General features: G+C 45.0%; 1 protein-coding gene across 8 annotated transcripts in view; it reads right to left on the reverse strand.

Moving 5' to 3' along the window:
• Positions 1-11520: 11520 nt before the first annotated feature.
• LOC149465907 (sodium channel protein type 5 subunit alpha-like) overlaps positions 11521-19635 on the reverse strand; it is a 518022-nt gene continuing 509907 nt past the window's right edge. For 6 of the 8 annotated variants that reach the window (XM_089673130.1, XM_089673129.1, XM_089673128.1 and 3 more), the window contains one exon: positions 11521-17192. In XM_089673130.1, the coding sequence (XP_089529256.1) occupies positions 15958-17192 (1235 nt within the window). In that variant the 3' untranslated portion in view covers positions 11521-15957. The remainder of the gene's footprint in view (positions 17193-19635) is intronic. The other 2 variants (XM_089673132.1, XM_089673131.1) reach the window with 1 other exon arrangement.

Here is a 19635-nt window from a genome sequence, read left to right on the forward strand (position 1 = left end):
CAAAATGGAACACACCAGCAGTGTGAGGAGACCTGAAAGTGGCACATGGCAGAGTGTGGCGATGGAGACAGCAGCAATGGGAGGCCGTACAGGGACCCATGAGAGACTCTGGACCTGGCAGCAGCATGAGGAGGCGGTACAGGGGCCCATGGCAGATTACGGGCCTGGCAGCAGCATGAGGAGTCGGTACGGGGGCCCATGGCAGATTACGGGCCTGGCAGCAGCAATGGGAGGCCCGTAATCTGCCAGCACCCTATGACAAAATGGAACACACCAGCAGTGTGAGGAGACCTGAAAGTGGCACATGGCAGAGTGTGGCGATGGAGACAGCAGCAATGGGAGGCCGTACAGGGACCCATGAGAGACTCTGGACCTGGCAGCAACATGAGGAGGCGGTACAGGGGCCCATGGCACATTCCGGGCCTGGCAGCAGCAATAGGAGGCCCGTAATCTGCCAGCACCCTATGACAAAATGGAACACACCAGCAGTGTGAGGAGACCTGAAAGTGGCACATGGCAGAGTGTGGCGATGGAGACAGCAGCAATGGGAGGCCGTACAGGGACCCATGAGAGACTCTGGACCTGGCAGCAGCATGAGGAGGCGGTACAGGGGCCCATGGCAGATTACGGGCCTGGCAGCAGCATGAGGAGTCGGTACGGGGGCCCATGGCAGATTACGGGCCTGGCAGCAGCAATGGGAGGCCCGTAATCTGCCAGCACCCTATGACAAAATGGAACACACCAGCAGTGTGAGGAGACCTGAAAGTGGCACATGGCAGAGTGTGGCGATGGAGACAGCAGCAATGGGAGGCCGTACAGGGACCCATGAGAGACTCTGGACCTGGCAGCAGCATGAGGAGGCGGTACAGGGGCCCATGGCAGATTACGGGCCTGGCAGCAGCAATGGGAGGCCCGTAATCTGCCAGCACCCTATGACAAAATGGAACCCACCAGCAGTGTGAGGAGACCTGAAAGTGGCACATGGCAGAGTGTGGCGATGGAGACAGCAGCAATGGGAGGCCGTACAGGGACCCATGACAGATTACGGGCCTGGCAGCAGCATGAGGAGGCGGTACAGGGGCCCATGGCAGATTACGGGCCTGGCAGCAGCAATGGGAGGCCCGTAATCTGCCAGCACCCTATGACAAAATGGAACCCACCAGCAGTGTGAGGAGACCTGAAAGTGGCACATGGCAGAGTGTGGCGATGGAGACAGCAGCAATGGGAGGCCGTACAGGGACCCATGAGACACTCTGGACCTGGCAGCAGCATGAGGAGGCGGTACGGGGGCCCATGGCAGATTACGGGCCTGGCAGCAGCAATGGGAGGCCGTACAGGGACCCATGACAGATTACGGGCCTGGCAGCAGCATGAGGAGGCGGTACAGGGGCCCATGACAGATTACGGGCCTGGCAGCAGCAATGGGAGGCCTGTAATCTGCCAGCATCCTATGACAAAATGGAACACACCAGCAGTGTGAGGAGACCTGAAAGTGGCACATGGCAGAGTGTGGCGATGGAGACAGCAGCAATGGGAGGCCGTACAGGGACCCATGAGAGACTCTGGACCTGGCAGCAGCATGAGGAGGCGGTACGGGGGCCCATGGCAGATTACGGGCCTGGCAGCAGCAATGGGAGGCCCGTAATCTGCCAGCACCCTATGACAAAATGGAACCCACCAGCAGTGTGAGGAGACCTGAAAGTGGCACATGGCAGAGTGTGGCGATGGAGACAGCAGCAATGGGAGGCCGTACAGGGACCCATGAGAGACTCTGGACCTGGCAGCAGCATGAGGAGGCGGTACAGGGGCCCATGGCACATTACGGGCCTGGCAGCAGCAATGGGAGGCCCGTAATCTGCCAGCACCCTATGACAAAATGGAATCCACCAGCAGTGTGAGGAGACCTGAAAGTGGCACATGGCAGAGTGTGGCGATGGAGACAGCAGCAATGGGAGGCCGTACAGGGACCCATGAGAGACTCTGGACCTGGCAGCAGCATGAAGAGGCGGTACAGGGGCCCATGGCAGATTATGGGCCTGGCAGCAGCATGAGGAGTCGGTACGGGGGCCCATGGCAGATTACGGGCCTGGCAGCAGCAATGGGAGGCCCGTAATCTGCCAGCACCCTATGACAAAATGGAACACACCAGCAGTGTGAGGAGACCTGAAAGTGGCACATGGCAGAGTGTGGCGATGGAGACAGCAGCAATGGGAGGCCGTACAGGGACCCATGAGAGACTCTGGACCTGGCAGCAGCATGAGGAGGCGGTACAGGGGCCCATGGCAGATTACGGGCCTGGCAGCAGCAATGGGAGGCCCGTAATCTGCCAGCACCCTATGACAAAATGGAACCCACCAGCAGTGTGAGGAGACCTGAAAGTGGCACATGGCAGAGTGTGGCGATGGAGACAGCAGCAATGGGAGGCCGTACAGAGACCCATGAGAGACTCTGGACCTGGCAGCAGCATGAGGAGGCGGTACGGGGGCCCATGGCAGATTACGGGCCTGGCAGCAGCAATGGGAGGCCCGTAATCTGCCAGCACCCTATGACAAAATGGAACACACCCGCAGTGTGAGGAGACCTGAAAGTGGCACATGACAGAGTGTGGCGATGGAGACAGCAGCAATGGGAGGCCGTACAGGGACCCATGAGAGACTCTGGACCTGGCAGCAACATGAGGAGGCGGTACAGGGGCCCATGGCACATTCCGGGCCTGGCAGCAGCAATAGGAGGCCCGTAATCTGCCAGCACCCTATGACAAAATGGAACACACCAGCAGTGTGAGGAGACCTGAAAGTGGCACATGGCAGAGTGTGGCGATGGAGACAGCAGCAATGGGAGGCCGTACAGGGACCCATGAGAGACTCTGGACCTGGCAGCAGCATGAGGAGGCGGTACAGGGGCCCATGGCAGATTACGGGCCTGGCAGCAGCAATGGGAGGCCCGTAATCTGCCAGCACCCTATGACAAAATGGAACACACCAGCAGTGTGAGGAGACCTGAAAGTGGCACATGGCAGAGTGTGGCGATGGAGACAGCAGCAATGGGAGGCCGTACAGGGACCCATGAGAGACTCTGGACCTGGCAGCAACATGAGGAGGCGGTACAGGGGCCCATGGCACATTCCGGGCCTGGCAGCAGCAATAGGAGGCCCGTAATCTGCCAGCACCCTATGACAAAATGAAACACACCAGCAGTGTGAGGAGACCTGAAAGTGGCACATGGCAGAGTGTGGCGATGGAGACAGCAGCAATGGGAGGCCGTACAGGGACCCATGAGAGACTCTGGACCTGGCAGCAGCATGAGGAGGCGGTACGGGGGCCCATGGCAGATTACGGGCCTGGCAGCAGCATGAGGAGTCGGTACGGGGGCCCATGGCAGATTACGGGCCTGGCAGCAGCAATGGGAGGCCCGTAATCTGCCAGCACCCTATGACAAAATGGAACACACCAGCAGTGTGAGGAGACCTGAAAGTGGCACATGGCAGAGTGTGGCGATGGAGACAGCAGCAATGGGAGGCCGTACAGGGACCCATGAGAGACTCTGGACCTGGCAGCAGCATGAGGAGGCGGTACAGGGGCCCATGGCAGATTACGGGCCTGGCAGCAGCAATGGGAGGCCCGTAATCTGCCAGCACCCTATGACAAAATGGAACCCACCAGCAGTGTGAGGAGACCTGAAAGTGGCACATGGCAGAGTGTGGCGATGGAGACAGCAGCAATGGGAGGCCGTACAGGGACCCATGACAGATTACGGGCCTGGCAGCAGCATGAGGAGGCGGTACAGGGGCCCATGGCAGATTACGGGCCTGGCAGCAGCAATGGGAGGCCCGTAATCTGCCAGCACCCTATAACAAAATGGAACCCACCAGCAGTGTGAGGAGACCTGAAAGTGGCACATGGCAGAGTGTGGCGATGGAGACAGCAGCAATGGGAGGCCGTACAGGGACCCATGAGAGACTCTGGACCTGGCAGCAGCATGAGGAGGCGGTACGGGGGCCCATGGCAGATTACGGGCCTGGCAGCAGCAATGGGAGGCCCGTAATCTGCCAGCACCCTATGACAAAATGGAACCCACCAGCAGTGTGAGGAGACCTGAAAGTGGCACATGGCAGAGTGTGGCGATGGAGACAGCAGCAATGGGAGGCCGTACAGGGACCCATGAGAGACTCTGGACCTGGCAGCAGCATGAGGAGGCGGTACGGGGGCCCATGGCAGATTACGGGCCTGGCAGCAGCAATGGGAGGCCCGTAATCTGCCAGCACCCTATGACAAAATGGAACCCACCAGCAGTGTGAGGAGACCTGAAAGTGGCACATGGCAGAGTGTGGCGATGGAGACAGCAGCAATGGGAGGCCGTACAGGGACCCATGAGAGACTCTGGACCTGGCAGCAGCATAAGGAGGCGGTACGGGGGCCCATGGCAGATTACGGGCCTGGCAGCAGCAATGGGAGGCCCGTAATCTGCCAGCACCCTATGACAAAATGGAACACACCAGCAGTGTGAGGAGACCTGAAAGTGGCACTTGGCAGAGTGTGGCGATGGAGACAGCAGCAATGGGAGGCCGTACAGGGACCCATGAGAGACTCTGGACCTGGCAGCAGCATGAGGAGGCGGTACAGGGGCCCATGGCAGATTACGGGCCTGGCAGCAGCAATGGGAGGCCCGTAATCTGCCAGCACCCTATGACAAAATGGAACACACCAGCAGTGTGAGGAGACCTGAAAGTGGCACATGGCAGAGTGTGGCGATGGAGACAGCAGCAATGGAAGGCCGTAAAGGGACCCATGAGAGACTCTGGACCTGGCAGCAGCATGAGGAGGCGGTACAGGGGCCCATGGCAGATTACGGGCCTGGCAGCAGCAATGGGAGGCCCGTAATCTGCCAGCACCCTATGACAAAAAGGAACACACCAGCAGTGTGAGGAGACCTGAAAGTGGCACATGGCAGAGTGTGGCGATGGAGACAGCAGCAATGGGAGGCCGTACAGGGACCCATGAGACACTCTGGACCTAGCAGCAGCATGAGGAGGCAGGCAGAACCGCCGTATCTTTATCACGGTTTTCCCAGGCCACCAAATGGCGACGCTGCATATGCTGACGCAACGCTGTAGTCCCAACATGGGCCCCCTGGCCATGCTTGACTTTCTGGCCACATAGTCGACATACGGCTACGTTTACTTCCTCGGGCGGCTTGACAAAAAATTGCCACACCGCCGAGTAGGAAACTTTGCCCCCGCTACTCCTCACTGGCTGACTGCTACTTCCTCCGTGCACACCGGCACCACTACTGGCCGTGGTGGTAGGCTGCAGTAGAGCTGGTGCTCTACTCCGTGGCCGTTTGCCTCCACTGACACTGCTGCGACACTGCTGCCTCCTGGGCAACCCACCGACTGTTTTGCTCGCTGCCAAGCTGGCACCCTCTTCTCCTGATGATGCGGAAGCAATAGCCTGATGACGACGAGGCTGCCAAGTGCGATCAGCCTCATCATCATCAATTAGGGTCTCCGCCTCACTACTAGCCCCCTCGGCTGCGTGTGGGTCAGGAGACAGACCTGTCTCTAGACCGGCTACCGAGCCACTCTCCTCGCCAGTACTTCTTCGCCTGGCTGCTGAAGAGGCGGATGTCTCCCCCCGTTCCTGACCGCCCTCTGTTAGCTCTTCCTCACTGTACAGTGGGGCTGAGCCCACAGCATGCGATACTTCGCTTGGTGAGGGAACACCAAAGGACAGGGGCAGGTAGAGGACACGTGATTTCAGTGGGCTTGCTCCCGGGCCATGCCAGCTAACGGTTGTGTCTGACGTACCCACCGACCGTTGGCTGTAGGTGTCAGAGGTGACCTGGGAAGAGGAAGACGACCGAGCCAACCAATCGATGATGGCAGGGTTGTCGGTGGAGACACGACCGCTGGATGACACCGGGAGCACTGGCCTCTGGCTGCGACTAGTGCTGCCTCGACCCCTTCCTCTGCTGCCACGTCTGCTCGCTCCTAAAACATTGCCTCCTCTGCCACTCCTCTGCGTGTTGTCTGACATACTCTTTAATTCAACGATTCTGTGTCCCTGAGTAACAATTCTGTGTCCCTCGGGTAACAATTCTGTGTCTGTCCCTGAGTAACAATTCTGTGTCCCTGAGTAACAATTCTGTGTCCCTCAGTAACAATTCTGTGTCCCTCAGTAACAATTCTGTGTCCCTCAGTAACAATTCTGTGTCCCTCAGTAACAATTCTGTGTCTGTCCCTGAGTAACAATTCTGTGTCCCTGAGTAACAATTCTGTGTCCCTGAGTAACAATTCTGTGTCCCTCAGTAACAATTCTGTGTCTCTCAGTAACAATTCTGTGTCTGTCCCTGAGTAACAATTCTGTGTCCCTGAGTAACAATTCTGTGTCCCTTAGTAACAATTCTGTGTCCCTTAGTAACAATTCTGTGTCCCTGAGTAACAATTCTGTGTCCCTCAGTAACAATTCTGTGTCCCTCAGTAACAATTCTGTGTCCCTGAGTAACAATTCTGTGTCCCTCAGTAACAATTCTGTGTCCCTCAGTAACAATTCTGTGTCCCTCAGTAACAATTCTGTGTCTGTCCCTGAGTAACAATTCTGTGTCCCTGAGTAACAATTCTGTGTCCCTCAGTAACAATTCTGTGTCCCTCAGTAACAATTCTGTGTCGCTCAGTAACAATTCTGTGTCCCTCAGTAACAATTCTGTGTCTGTCCCTGAGTAACAATTCTGTGTCCCTCAGTAACAATTCTGTGTCGCTCAGTAACAATTCTGTGTCCCTCAGTAACAATTCTGTGTCTGTCCCTGAGTAACAATTCTGTGTCCCTGAGTAACAATTCTGTGTCCCTGAGTAACAATTCTGTGTCCCTCAGTAACAATTCTGTGTCCCTCAGTAACAATTCTGTGTCTGTCCCTGAGTAACAATTCTGTGTCCCTGAGTAACAATTCTGTGTCCCTCAGTAACAATTCTGTGTCCCTCAGTAACAATTCTGTGTCTGTCCCTGAGTAACAATTCTGTGTCCCTGAGTAACAATTCTGTGTCCCTCAGTAACAATTCTGTGTCCCTGAGTAACAATTCTGTGTCCCTCAGTAACAATTCTGTGTCTGTCCCTGAGTAACAATTCTGTGTCCCTCAGTAACAATTCTGTGTCCCTCAGTAACAATTCTGTGTCTGTCCCTGAGTAACAATTCTGTGTCCCTCAGTAACAATTCTGTGTCCCTCAGTAACAATTCTGTGTCTGTCCCTGAGTAACAATTCTGTGTCCCTCAGTAACAATTCTGTGTCCCTCAGTAACAATTCTGTGTCTGTCCCTGAGTAACAATTCTGTGTCCCTGAGTAACAATTCTGTGTCCCTGAGTAACAATGCTGTGTCCCTCAGTAACAATTCTGTGTCCCTCAGTAACAATTCTGTGTCTGTACCTGAGTAACAATTCTGTGTCCCTGAGTAACAATTCTGTGTTCCTCAGTAACAATTCTGTGTCCCTCAGTAACAATTCTGTGTCCCTCAGTAACAATTCTGTGTCTGTCCCTGAGTAAAAATTCTGTGTCTGTCCCTGAGTAACAATTCTGTGTCTGTCCCTGAGTAACAATTCTGTGTCCCTCAGTAACAATTCTGTGTCCCTCAGTAAAAATTCTGTGTCTGTCCCTGAGTAACAATTCTGTGTCTGTCCCTGAGTAACAATTCTGTGTCTGTCCCTGAGTAACAATTCTGTGTCCCTAAGTAACGGTTCTGTGTCCCTAAGTAACGGTTCTGTGTCCCTAAGTAACGATTGTGTGTCCCTAAGTAACGGTTCTGTGTCCCTAAGTATTGGTTCTGTGTCCCTAAGTAACGGTTCTGTGTCCCTAAGTAACGATTCTGTGGCCCTAACTCTGTCCCTCAATACAGACAGGTGGTCTGTCTCTCTTGAATGACTGGAGGCTAATGGAGAATTCTAAAATGGCCGCAATTTATAGCTCGACCATTACACAGTGCTGGCTGGCTGGCTGCTGATTGGCTAATGCGATCACGTCATGAATGAATGCATTATGGGTCAGCGCGCCTTGTCTGCGCGCCTTCCCACAGATCCCCGCTCCGTCGCCGCACATGTCGCCGCCATTTTTGGAAAAATTTTGATTCGCGCATCCGAAGTCTGCGAAATTTTCCTAATATTCTAAACGAATTCCACTTCGCCAAGTTCGATTCGCTCATCTCTAGAAGTAACTTAGTGAACTGTGCAAAAAACTCTACTGGACAATACTACTGCACACTATCCCCAATGATAACACAGATGCAATAGTATAAATAGTCCACATGAATGGCATAACTTCACATACACATGCAAGTGATATTCTTGTGCTTGTGCTGGTATTGTGCCAATCCTCAAAAGCTGGGGTGCTCCCTCACCTTCCTGCCCAGGCCCCACAGGACCAATGAGCCTTATGAATCAAAGATACGATCCTCCCAGTCCTGGGTAGTCTTCTTGATAATGATGGTGGTACTCTTTCCCTCCTTATGTTAGTTTCACCTCCAGCCGCTAGTAACACTCGTTCGCATGTAACTCTCCTCCTCTGCTGCCACGTCCACAACGTCTCCTCACGGATGTTTTGGTGGCCATTCCATTGAGACTAATACGGTGGCCATGTTTTTGTAGTCTATGATAAAGAGATATTGCGGCCGTGTTCTAGCAGTCTCACAATATACACTGCTCAAAAAAATTAAAGGAACACTTTTTAATCAGAGTATAGCATCAAGTCAATGAAACTCTTGGGATATTGATCTGGTCAGTTAAGAAGCAGAGGGGGTTGTTAATCAGTTTCAGCTGCTTTGGCGGTAATTAAATTATCAACAGGTGCACTAGATGGGCAACAATGAGACGAACCCCAAAACAGGAATTGTTTTACAGGTGAAGGCCACTGACTTTTTATTCTCTACTCATTTTTTCTGACTAGTTTTTTGCTAGCTTTGCAGTTGGCTAGGGTCAGTGTCACTACTGGTAGCATGAGGCAATACCTGGAGCCTACAGAGGTTGCACAGGCAGTCCAACTCCTCCGGGATGGCACATCAATACGTGCCATTGCCAGAAGGTTTGCTGTGTTTCCCAGCACAGTCTCAAGAGCATGGAGGAGATTCCATGAGGCAGGCAGTTACTCTAGGAGAGTTGGACAGGGCCATAGAAGGTCCTTAACCCATCAGCAGGACCAGTATCTGCTCCTTTGTGCAAGGAGGAACAGGATGAGCACTGCCAGAGCCCTACAAAATGACCTCCAGCAGGCCATTGGTGTGAATGTCTCTGAACAAACAAACAGAAACAGACTTCATGAGGGTGGCCTGAGGGCCCGACATCCTCTAGTGGTCCCTGTGCTCACTGCCCAACACCATAGAGCTCGATTGGCATTTGCCATTGAACACCAGAATTGGCAGATCTGCCACTGGCACCCTGTGCTTTTCACAGATGAGAGCAGGTTCACCCTGAGCACATGTGACAGAAGTGAAAGGGTCTGGAGAACGTTATGCTGCCTGTAATACTGTTCAGCATGACCGTTTTGGTGGTGGGTCAGTGATGGTCTGGGGAGGCATATCCATGGAGGGAAGCATAGACCTCTACAGGCTAAATAATGCCACCCTGACTGCTACTAGGTATTGGGACGAAATCCTTGGACCCATTGTCAGACCTTACACTGGTGCAGTGGGTCCTGGGTTCCTCCCGCTGCATGACAATGCCTGACCTCGTGGTGAGAGTATGTAGGTAGTTCCTGGAGGATGCATCGTTTTTTCACTTTGATTTTCCGGATGCCTTTTAATTCAGTCCTCTATAGGTTGATAATTTTCATTTCCATCAAATGATGGGACATCCTTACGTTCCTAACACATTACCCAGTTAATATCAGAATAGATATCCAGCATGATATTTTTCCCCATTGAGATCTTTTGTGTTTTTAAAATGTTCCTTTAATTTTTTTGAGCATTGTATAAGGATGCTGCCATGTTCTAATAGTCCTTCAATGAGGGATTATTATACTTGCTAAAAGACTTACTAAAATAGTGTAGATAAATTAAGGCTATTTAAAGTGACCTGTATATTTTAAATACGGTTACTATTTACAGTTTCTTACAAAAAAGGCAAAATAGGCAGGGGAGAAGATCTATATCAGAGGAATTTCTGAAGTCTATCCATACCCCAATAGGGGAAAAACTGATCGAACAACTAGAGTTGTTGGTCCATGATTGGAGGTGAGCACACTAGAGAATAGGTGGAGAATAGTGGAACTACTTGCATGACGGTGTGGATTGCAGTGATCATTGAGCACAAAATGGAGAAATACATTATCTGTTTACACACCAACATATAATGGGGGACTACAACATTTGTGGAGTAATTTATGGACTAATTTATTGGTTTATCACTATTGATTTATCTGTCTATCACTTTTCTTTTAATTTTAAAATCTAAATAAAAAATAAAATAATTAATTTTATAAATATATATATATATATATAATGTGGATATTGCATTTTGCACAAAAGGGAGCACCGCATAACACATACACTATTACTTAATACAAATTTGTTCACATATATGTATGTTTCCATGAAGATAACTACACCCTTCCATTTGTGGTCCCCTGAGGTATGCTGTGCAGAATAAAATTGGAATATACAGTCTACTGTTCAGACCTCTTTCACTTCTTTGTTCTTTCTCACTAATATCAGTCATATGCTACTGTCAGTTTATGTTTCTCCAATAGATATAACTATGAAAAAAAAAAATATTTTTTTACCTAGTTACTTTTGCAAGAAAAAAACTGATTTACAAAATAAAAACATATCTTAAAAAAAAATATTATAAGAGTTGTTTGAAACATGTAATAGAAATCTAAAATAATTACAATTTATTAAAATATCCTGTGCTTTTTCATATTTTAGTCCAGTTTTCCCCTAACTGTGTTATTTCGCTAACTGTGTGTGCATAGGTAGGAAATGGTGATAATGGAATTTGTGTAGTGTATGGTCTGATAAAAACTGGAACATTTTGAAAAATATGATAATGACTGGAATAATGTATACCTAAAGATAATACTTTATTTTCAATTTGGATAGAGTGAGAAAATGTTGGAACCCTAGTCAGGTTTTTCTTGAAGAGCTACATTCTCTCTATTTGACTTAATGACCATTGTCATCAGGACTGAGGGTGAATCCAAAATTCTGAGTTGTGACCAGAATAGAAATCGAGGGAAAGCTTTCTGTTGCCCACTGTCTTTGGGCTAGGAAGAAAAGGTACAATGGACACCGAATGAAAAAAAACAACCCAAAACGTCATAGGGTTTTAATCCTTGCTTATTCTATCCAAAACAAACAAAAAAAACATAAAACTTTTAACTTTAGGTACGTTTTAATATAAAATTTAAAATGAAACAAAAACAATCCCTAGTCTATCAAATTCCAATATCAATTGAAAAGAATAAAAACATTTAAAAAACTATCATGGTAACATCAATACACAGAGCAAGTACCTTAAGTAGATATGAAAAAGAAAACCACCAAGTTACAAAGAATGATAATTTTATTCAAGTATATTCAAGGTCAATACAAGAAGTTCTCATCAGAACTTTTTATTACATGTGCTGTATAGGTGACAGGTGGACATACCTTTTGAGTAGAAGCAAATTTTCATGTGCAACATAGATATGAATTTTTACAGTAAGGGCAATGGAAGTGTTGCACACGCTGTCAGTAAAATCAATATTAACTGATGCCTTTAACAATTTTTTGGATCAAAAAAATATATAGACATTAAAATGTTACACAAGGGAAAACCATACACAACTATAATTGGCAATTTTGGAACCAAATTTATTGCCTCTTAAAAAAACCTGTGCATGAATTCTCTGGCATAGCAAACATTGGTGTACTAGACACATGGCACGCCAAGGTAAGCAAGGCATGGATCTTTCACACATGTATAAGATAAGCATTGTGTTTAAAAACTGGAGAAAAGAAAATGTGGAGGATTTATAACAGTGACCAATCAGATGCTCCTACTTGTTGCCATTCCAGAGCCCACAAATATCTTTTCTTGCCTCCATTTTGATTACACCCATAAAGCTGGTCCACGTGTTGTCTGACCTGCTCTGTCAGATTGGCAAAGTGTACTAACAATGCAAAGCACCTACCTAAACAATGAATTCACATTATATTCAATCTGCTAAAAAGTTGTTAATTATTTTTCCTCACCTGACATATCAAACTGTGATTGTTTATGGGTCCCTACCTACTAATGTACAAAATTACTTAAATCCCAACCACACCCCTTCCCTGAATGCCCCCTTCCCTGCATGTATTTGTTATACTTATATTTTTTTTCTGAAGTCTTGCTGTAGGTCAAGTAGCACATAACGTCCTCTTCCTCTTCTCCAGTGCTAGACAGTCCTCAATGATGCAAAGAGCTGATGTAATGATGTCTGCACAGTACTCTGCGTGATTGGATTGTGAGTGCAGGGTACCAGAACAAGGCTCCTGCATTCACAGGAAGTGAACTGAATGATGCTGGACATCATTCAAACCAGAGGAGGATCAGTGCTGGATCATAGAATGAGTGACTCTGCATTTTTATTTTAACAATTAGTGGGATTTAAAAAAAAAAATAGAGTTGGTCTTTAACTTTCTGAGAACTATAAAATAAACAGCTTAAATCTAATTGTTTGCCATGGAATCACTCCCACCTTCCCTTTCCTGCTATACATTTACCAAATCAATAGCCAATATTCTGATAAAGCATGCATCCCTGCATGCTTTTATGGGTTACTCTGTAATGTTACATCATATAAATCAAGCTTGTTTTGTGATTTAAAAAGAGAATAAACTGATATGATACCTGATACAGGATTATAGATAGATCAGAACATCAACAAGCATTGTGGCATTAGTCTTGGTGCTCAAATACCATTATTCAACAGTATTTGAAGAACCACACTCAAGGATTGCTGTAACAGGTAAGGAAAAATTCTCATGCAGTTTTAAAAAACTAACATTATCAATACAGACTATACATCTATATTGAGTATATAGTATAGAGTATACATCTAGTGTCTTAAAATACCAATATTAAGAAATTTTTTTTATAAATGTACATCTTTTCTAAGGCATTATTTAAAGACAAAAGTTCCTGCAATGCCAGTTTTATTTGCCCATCCAGATCCAGTTTACAAATAACGCCTAATCAAATTAATGGATATAGCATTAGATAATAATAAACCCAAATAATCTATTTAACACTATGGGAGGTGATATATAAGGTCAAACTCCATTCAAAACAGCTTTTTGTATTTTGGGTGGGCTCAACCCACAGCAGAAGGCTCTTCCACTAATGAATCCCTTCTTCCCTTTAAAAAATAAGTGACTGACCATGCTCAGTTTTAAAGCCGTTCTTTAGAAAGTGGTTAAATTCTTTATTCTTTGTCAAAGATGTGACCTCCAGAATGACAAACAGCTCAAAATTCTGGGATTGATGATTCAATGGGGTAGAGACTGCTCACTAAGCAAAGTGAATTTTCACTGATCTCAGTTAATCAAGACAAAACTATATTTGAATACCCAAACATGTGCAAGGGTAATAAAAACAAAGGATTTTGCTAGTATATAAGTGGATGATTGAAGTGAACACACCTTATTGTTTGAATTAACTGAGCATTAACTTTACAAAGTGAACAATCTATCCTCCTTTACTAACCCGACCCTACTGACTTTAACAGGATGACATATATCTAGCTATAGTTTCAATTAATATTTGAAAAACCTTGTGTTGAAAAGAAATTGTTGCATTTAGTGATGCTACCACAGATACCTAAAGAACTGAATTCATAGATACCTAAATAACTGCACCTTACCTAGCAACAAGCAGGTCCTAATAGGACTGATCGACCATGACCTAGCATTTTAGATGGTCATCTGCTTTCCATTAGAAAGACTGAGGTCTGTCTGTGGGAAAGGGTTTAACATTTTCCTGCCAAAATTCCTTCTAGCACATTAGCAGTGCTACTTGACAGTGTTCTTTCTCCATATTATGCTATGCTGGCAACGGTTGTTCTATTTGGCCTGTATTGCTGCTTTGAAAAAACCTGACATATGACATCACAGGAAAGTCCTCTGGAGCTTAGTGAGCACGTCCAGTACAAGGGATTTCACCATTCCTGTTAATACTAAAGTTTATCTAAAGCTGCCAAATGCTGATTTACTTCACAAAGGCATGCAAAAACATAAAGGTTTAAGAATCTATTAAGCAGTTAGTTGTAACAGATTTATATTTTTTCTGATAAATCCTCTATATAAAGTGCAGTTTTGTGTAGGGGAAAGCACTCTATAATGCAACAATTGTTATTTCTGATTATAATTAATATATAAAGTGCCACCCTATCCCCTACTGTCAGTAAACTCTTATACTCTATTATGCATGAAATGTAATTTTTACATCAAGCCTTGAGTGCATTTACCAGGACATTGATGCCTAAAGTCTGTATTACACATTGTGATGAACAGAAGGAAGACAAATGACTATATGGTGAAAATAAAGATTGGCATGAAGGGCTGACCACTACACATAGGTTGGAATGGTAAACAATAAACTGCACTAGTATTGGTTCAGTCCTGTGCTTGGATGACACATGTTTTGTATAAAGATGGCAAGAAAAGTTTAGTCAGCTCTCAATGTTATGGATGGGTGTTGAAGAGCTGACCTCACTCTGCCATCAGATATTCCCTGGGGACACTAACAAAAATATCTTATCCATAACATCTGTCTCTAATCCCAATCTTAGCCATTACAAAGTCAAGTAAGGAAGTTTCCTGATCCTGCAGCATTTTGCATAATGTAAATTAAATAGACGTATTCAGAATTTAGCGGCAAGAGAAGGGCACCCTTGTAATAGCCTTGAAAGGGTGGTAGAGCTAAGAACTGAGGCGCAAAGATGTCACCACAGGACTCCCTGAGAGACAGAAAAAAAAGATAAACAAATATACAGTGGGTAATTTAAGGCTCCCAATATTGAGATTTTAGACAAGCAGTTCATGTAATTTGTGGACTAGGATTATGGATATAAAACAGGGTAGTGCTCAAGCCCATTCAACAAAATGTGCAATCTGTGGTTGGCCATCATAAAAATATTTTATTGGTCAAAAAGGAATTTCTTTGTTTCTTTAATATTCAGTCTACAAAAAATGTGTAAAATTTATTCTAAGATAATTTCCTTAGACGTAAATGGGTAAATATTTTGTACACGTTAATGAACCCACTTAAAAAGCTTTATTTGCATTACCCATGCCAAGCAAATACATATCAGCTTGTAATAACAGTTCAAATGTTTTGTACAATTATCAGCAGCAAGTTCCAATAATCCTTTTTTAAATTTTTTTTAAATATTACATCATTCGAGAGTTTCAAATGCAGATTTTAAATAACCATCTGCTCTCCCTTTGGAAAGAAAGAGAATTTTTTTATGTAAAAAAAAATATCAAATATAAATTTATGAAAGACCATTCATGACATATACAGTAAGTGTATATAGTTTTGCTACAGCAGCTTGTGATATTTGGATTTAATTTAGATGCAAGGTCATATATAACCTTTACTAAACACACTATTATAAGACCATAAATGAATGTATACAGTCAGGGTTTTGTCTGTGTATAGAGATACATTGCATCACTCTTGTACACATTAGCATACTTATAACCACACCACTGGTAGTACTTCGTAGGCTGCATACGTTTTTGATGTAAAAATGTAAAGCAAACGTTGACTGAGACAGAGCCAACAAATTGTAAAGCATTCATTCCCAGTAGTTCAATTGAAAAGTTAATTCATTATATTCACAAATAAATCAAATATGAAGGCTGCCAGAACTATTGTGCACTTGTACGTCGTAACATTCTGTAAACAATATCTGATAGCGTTTCAGGAAAAAATAAACAAAAAAACCCCCAAAGATTATACAAAGGACTCTTTGTCTCTGTCTGCACATATTTTACAATCTGTGGACTCGTCATTTTTTGCAGAGTCTTCTTCTTCCAACCCAAAGTTTTCACCTGTGTCCCTAGTTACACTGTCATAAGAGGGCGGAAAAGAAGTAGAAGAAATAGACTCTACTTTATCCAATTGATGCACAAAATTTTCATTCATCATGATGGCAATAAGGCCTTCCTTTTCAGGGGCCTCTTCTTCAATAATGTTTCCATCACAGGACCTGTGACGGTAAAGGAATGAGGCTTGTTTCATGGAACGATAAAGCAAATGCCTCCTATAGGCTCTTTGGATGATACAGGCAGACACCTCTTCTTGTTTGCGTCTTAAGGTGCTGGTGATGGGTTCATAAGAAATTTTAGATGGGTTGGCTGCCATAAACTTTTCTTCCATTTGTATCTTTAGAGTATCCATCTCTCCAGATTCTCCAAGAACTCTTTTGGTGAAGGCAAACAAAATATCCAAGCAATGAATCCTGTCTCCACTAACCATAGGAAGATCCATGGCTATCAGTTTGATCTTATTTGGTATGGCTATGCGTAAGGGTTCAGCAAGTGAGTCGGCAAATGTAGACAGGACTGAGTAATCAATGAACTGTGTTGCTTCTGGGTCAAACTTCTCCCAGACTTCGTAAAACATCTCAAAGTCATCTTCACTTAGAGGTTCTGTACTTTCTTCAGTGGCCACACTGAAGTTTTCCAGAATAATGGCTATGTACATATTAACCACAATAAGAAATGATATGATAATGTAGCTAACAAAAAAGACAATCCCAACAGGGGGATTTCCACAGTTCCCAGGAGAGCTTCCTGGATTGGGGAACTCTGGATCACAGTCAGGTTTATTACTGTTTAATATTGGACTGAGTAGGCCATCCCACCCTGCTGAGGTTGTGATTTGGAATAGGCAAATCATGCTGTTTCCAAATGTTTGAAAGTTGAACATGTCATCAATTCCACCTTCCATCTTTACGTAGGCAAAGTTTGACATACCAAAAATGGCATATATGAACATAACAAGGAAAAGCAAGAGACCAATATTAAACAAGGCTGGGAGTGACATCATTAAGGCAAAGAGAAGAGTCCTTATTCCTTTGGCTCCTCTTATAAGTCGCAGAACACGTCCAATTCTTGCCAAACGGATTATTCTGAATAACGTTGGAGATACGAAATAATTTTTTATAATATCAGAAAGTACTATACCTGCAAACAGAATGAGAAATCGTTCAGAACTATTTTAAATACATTCTTATTAAAAAGAAACTTTACAAATCGGAACAAGAAGATTTAATTTTTTATACAATCAATATTTATTTCAATATTTTATACAATTAGTAGGCTTTAATACAATAAGTAGATTGTTTTTTTGATAATTTATCTAAAATTCATTTAGCTTTTATTTTCACCAATTTCCATGAAGAACTATTATAAGCACTAGTATCTAAAGTGCAAGAAAACTATATAAGACCCTGGCCAGTGTGGCCACGGATTTTTATTGGGCTCATCTTAGGGGTATATAGTAAATGGAGGTATTATTGGGTGTGTCAGAGAAAGAACTGTCAAGTGTGTGTGTATGTGTATGTGGGGGGGAGGGGGGTGTCAGTCAGAATTTTTTTATGGGGCTCTGTGCTTTTCAGTTATACCCATGATTTATTGATTGAAGTGTCATAGTTCACAAATCACAAATCAGTCCCTAAAGAGAGAGGATAGAATTTGCTTTCAGAGGAGAACAGTAAAGCCTTTATTAGCAGCTGAACCACATACTCGTGATTTACCACTTTAAGTTTGAATCAGATGTATATATTTTATCAGGTTTATGATGTTCCTCAATTTTCCTCAATGTTCCTGTCTAAATCGCTCGATTGATAGGGGAATCGAGCAATTTTCCTTCTTTCAGTCTGTGGTTGAAGGAAAGAAAATCGTTCGATTCCCCCAACAATACAGTCAGTGTTGATAAGGGAATCCCTCCCACAGCGCTATTGTGTTCTGCCAACCGGGAGCAAAGGGAGACTTCCTCACAGGCAGAATACAATGATCACTGCTGGCGGCTATAACCACCAGCTTAAAAAGCCCCGGTAGGCTGGTTGTACAGAAGTTGATTGATAGATTGACTTCAGTACAATCAGCATGCCAACAGATGGATCAAAATTTGGATGGTTCCTGCTGAATCGGTCAAATTTTTATAAATCTATGACTGGCCTAAGTCCTCTGAAATGTTTTAAACAGACAGTAAGTCATTAATAAACCATATTAAACTGTCCCATCATTAAGTACTCTTTGGCTTCATGCTCACTGGAGCTTTTACAAACATTTTCTCCTGACAGGAGAAAGGCAGCTGCAAAAATGCTCCTAAGTCAAGCTTTTTCAAATGTGTTTAGGAGCATTCACACACTTTTAAGGAGCATCAAGCGCTTGAGTGTTTATTCATTTAATTGGCCAGAATATTAATTTTCTCTGGCCATTAAAATGAAAAAACTCTCAAGCGGGAAAAGTGCCTAGCTTTAACATGTGTTTAGACATGTCTACACATGTTTAAGCATGCCATGCGTTTTTTTTTCTGCCAAAATGCTCTTCTCTTGTTTTTTTTCTGCCTGTAACCTTCTGTAAATGCCTATAGTGTGCATGGACACATAGGTTAACACAGAGGGGAGTTTAGAGGCAGAGAAAAAAAAAGCTCAAATGCCTGTAAAAGCAGCGGTTTTGAGCTCAAGTGTCCATGAGGCCTTTATGACACTGAAGAAATGTTGAATTGTCAAAATATTGTAAGTCTAAATGATTGTTAGTATTGGTGCCTAAATAAAAAGGGATCTTGTATCATAGATTTATAGATTTTCACAATGGTCTGTTTTTCATTGTTGTCAAGAACAAGTGCTAAATAATTTTCAAGTTGTTGGCATGTAGACAAAGTAACAAGTAAAAATCTGTTTTTATTTAACCACTTGCCATCTGCCCTATAGCAGAAATACTGCTACAGGGCGGCACGGGTGCACAAAATCACATATATATATATATATATGTGATTTTGCAGTTCCGGATACGGGGAGCACACGCAGCTGCACCGTTTGAGGCCTTGGCTGTCAATCACTGGGTCCCGGCCGGTGATTACTCGTCGGCTCCCGGTGATCGCTGAGTAATACTGACGGGGGAGAGAACTGTATGTAAACAGTACAGTTCTCTCCCCTGTCAGCTCCTGCACACTGCTTTGTGTATTAGTTCTAATGGCATGCCGCCCGCACTGGGAAACGTAACCATACTGAAAATCGAGGTTCCCATGCGGGCTGCGTTTTCCAAAGAAGTGCAGGGACTTCTTTCCCTGCATGTCACGGGCATGGGAGTCCATTCAAATGAATGGGCTCTCATGCTTGTGCAAAACGCGGCCCGCATGGCCGCATAGGTGTGAACCGGGGGTAAGGGTGAAGGAGGAGGCAGAGAAAAAAAAAAATGCAAGAATGCATGTGGTACGGGGAGGGAGTTATATGGGGGGGGGACTAATTGGCAGATGGAAAGCAGTTTTGTGAGCAAAGTCAGGAGCCAACAAGGTGTTACCTTGGAGAGGAAATAGGACACAGAAGAAAGTCAGAGTCACTTTTTGGTAGACACAAGCATACCCGGTCATCCATAACTGTGATTTGGTTTAAAGTCGTTT

The sequence above is a fragment of the Staurois parvus genome, unplaced genomic scaffold (genome assembly GCF_062004578.1).
Source record: "Staurois parvus isolate SC_StPar_1 unplaced genomic scaffold, SC_StPar_1.0 ptg000136l, whole genome shotgun sequence".
In the NCBI taxonomy this organism is placed as follows: domain Eukaryota; kingdom Metazoa; phylum Chordata; class Amphibia; order Anura; family Ranidae; genus Staurois; species Staurois parvus.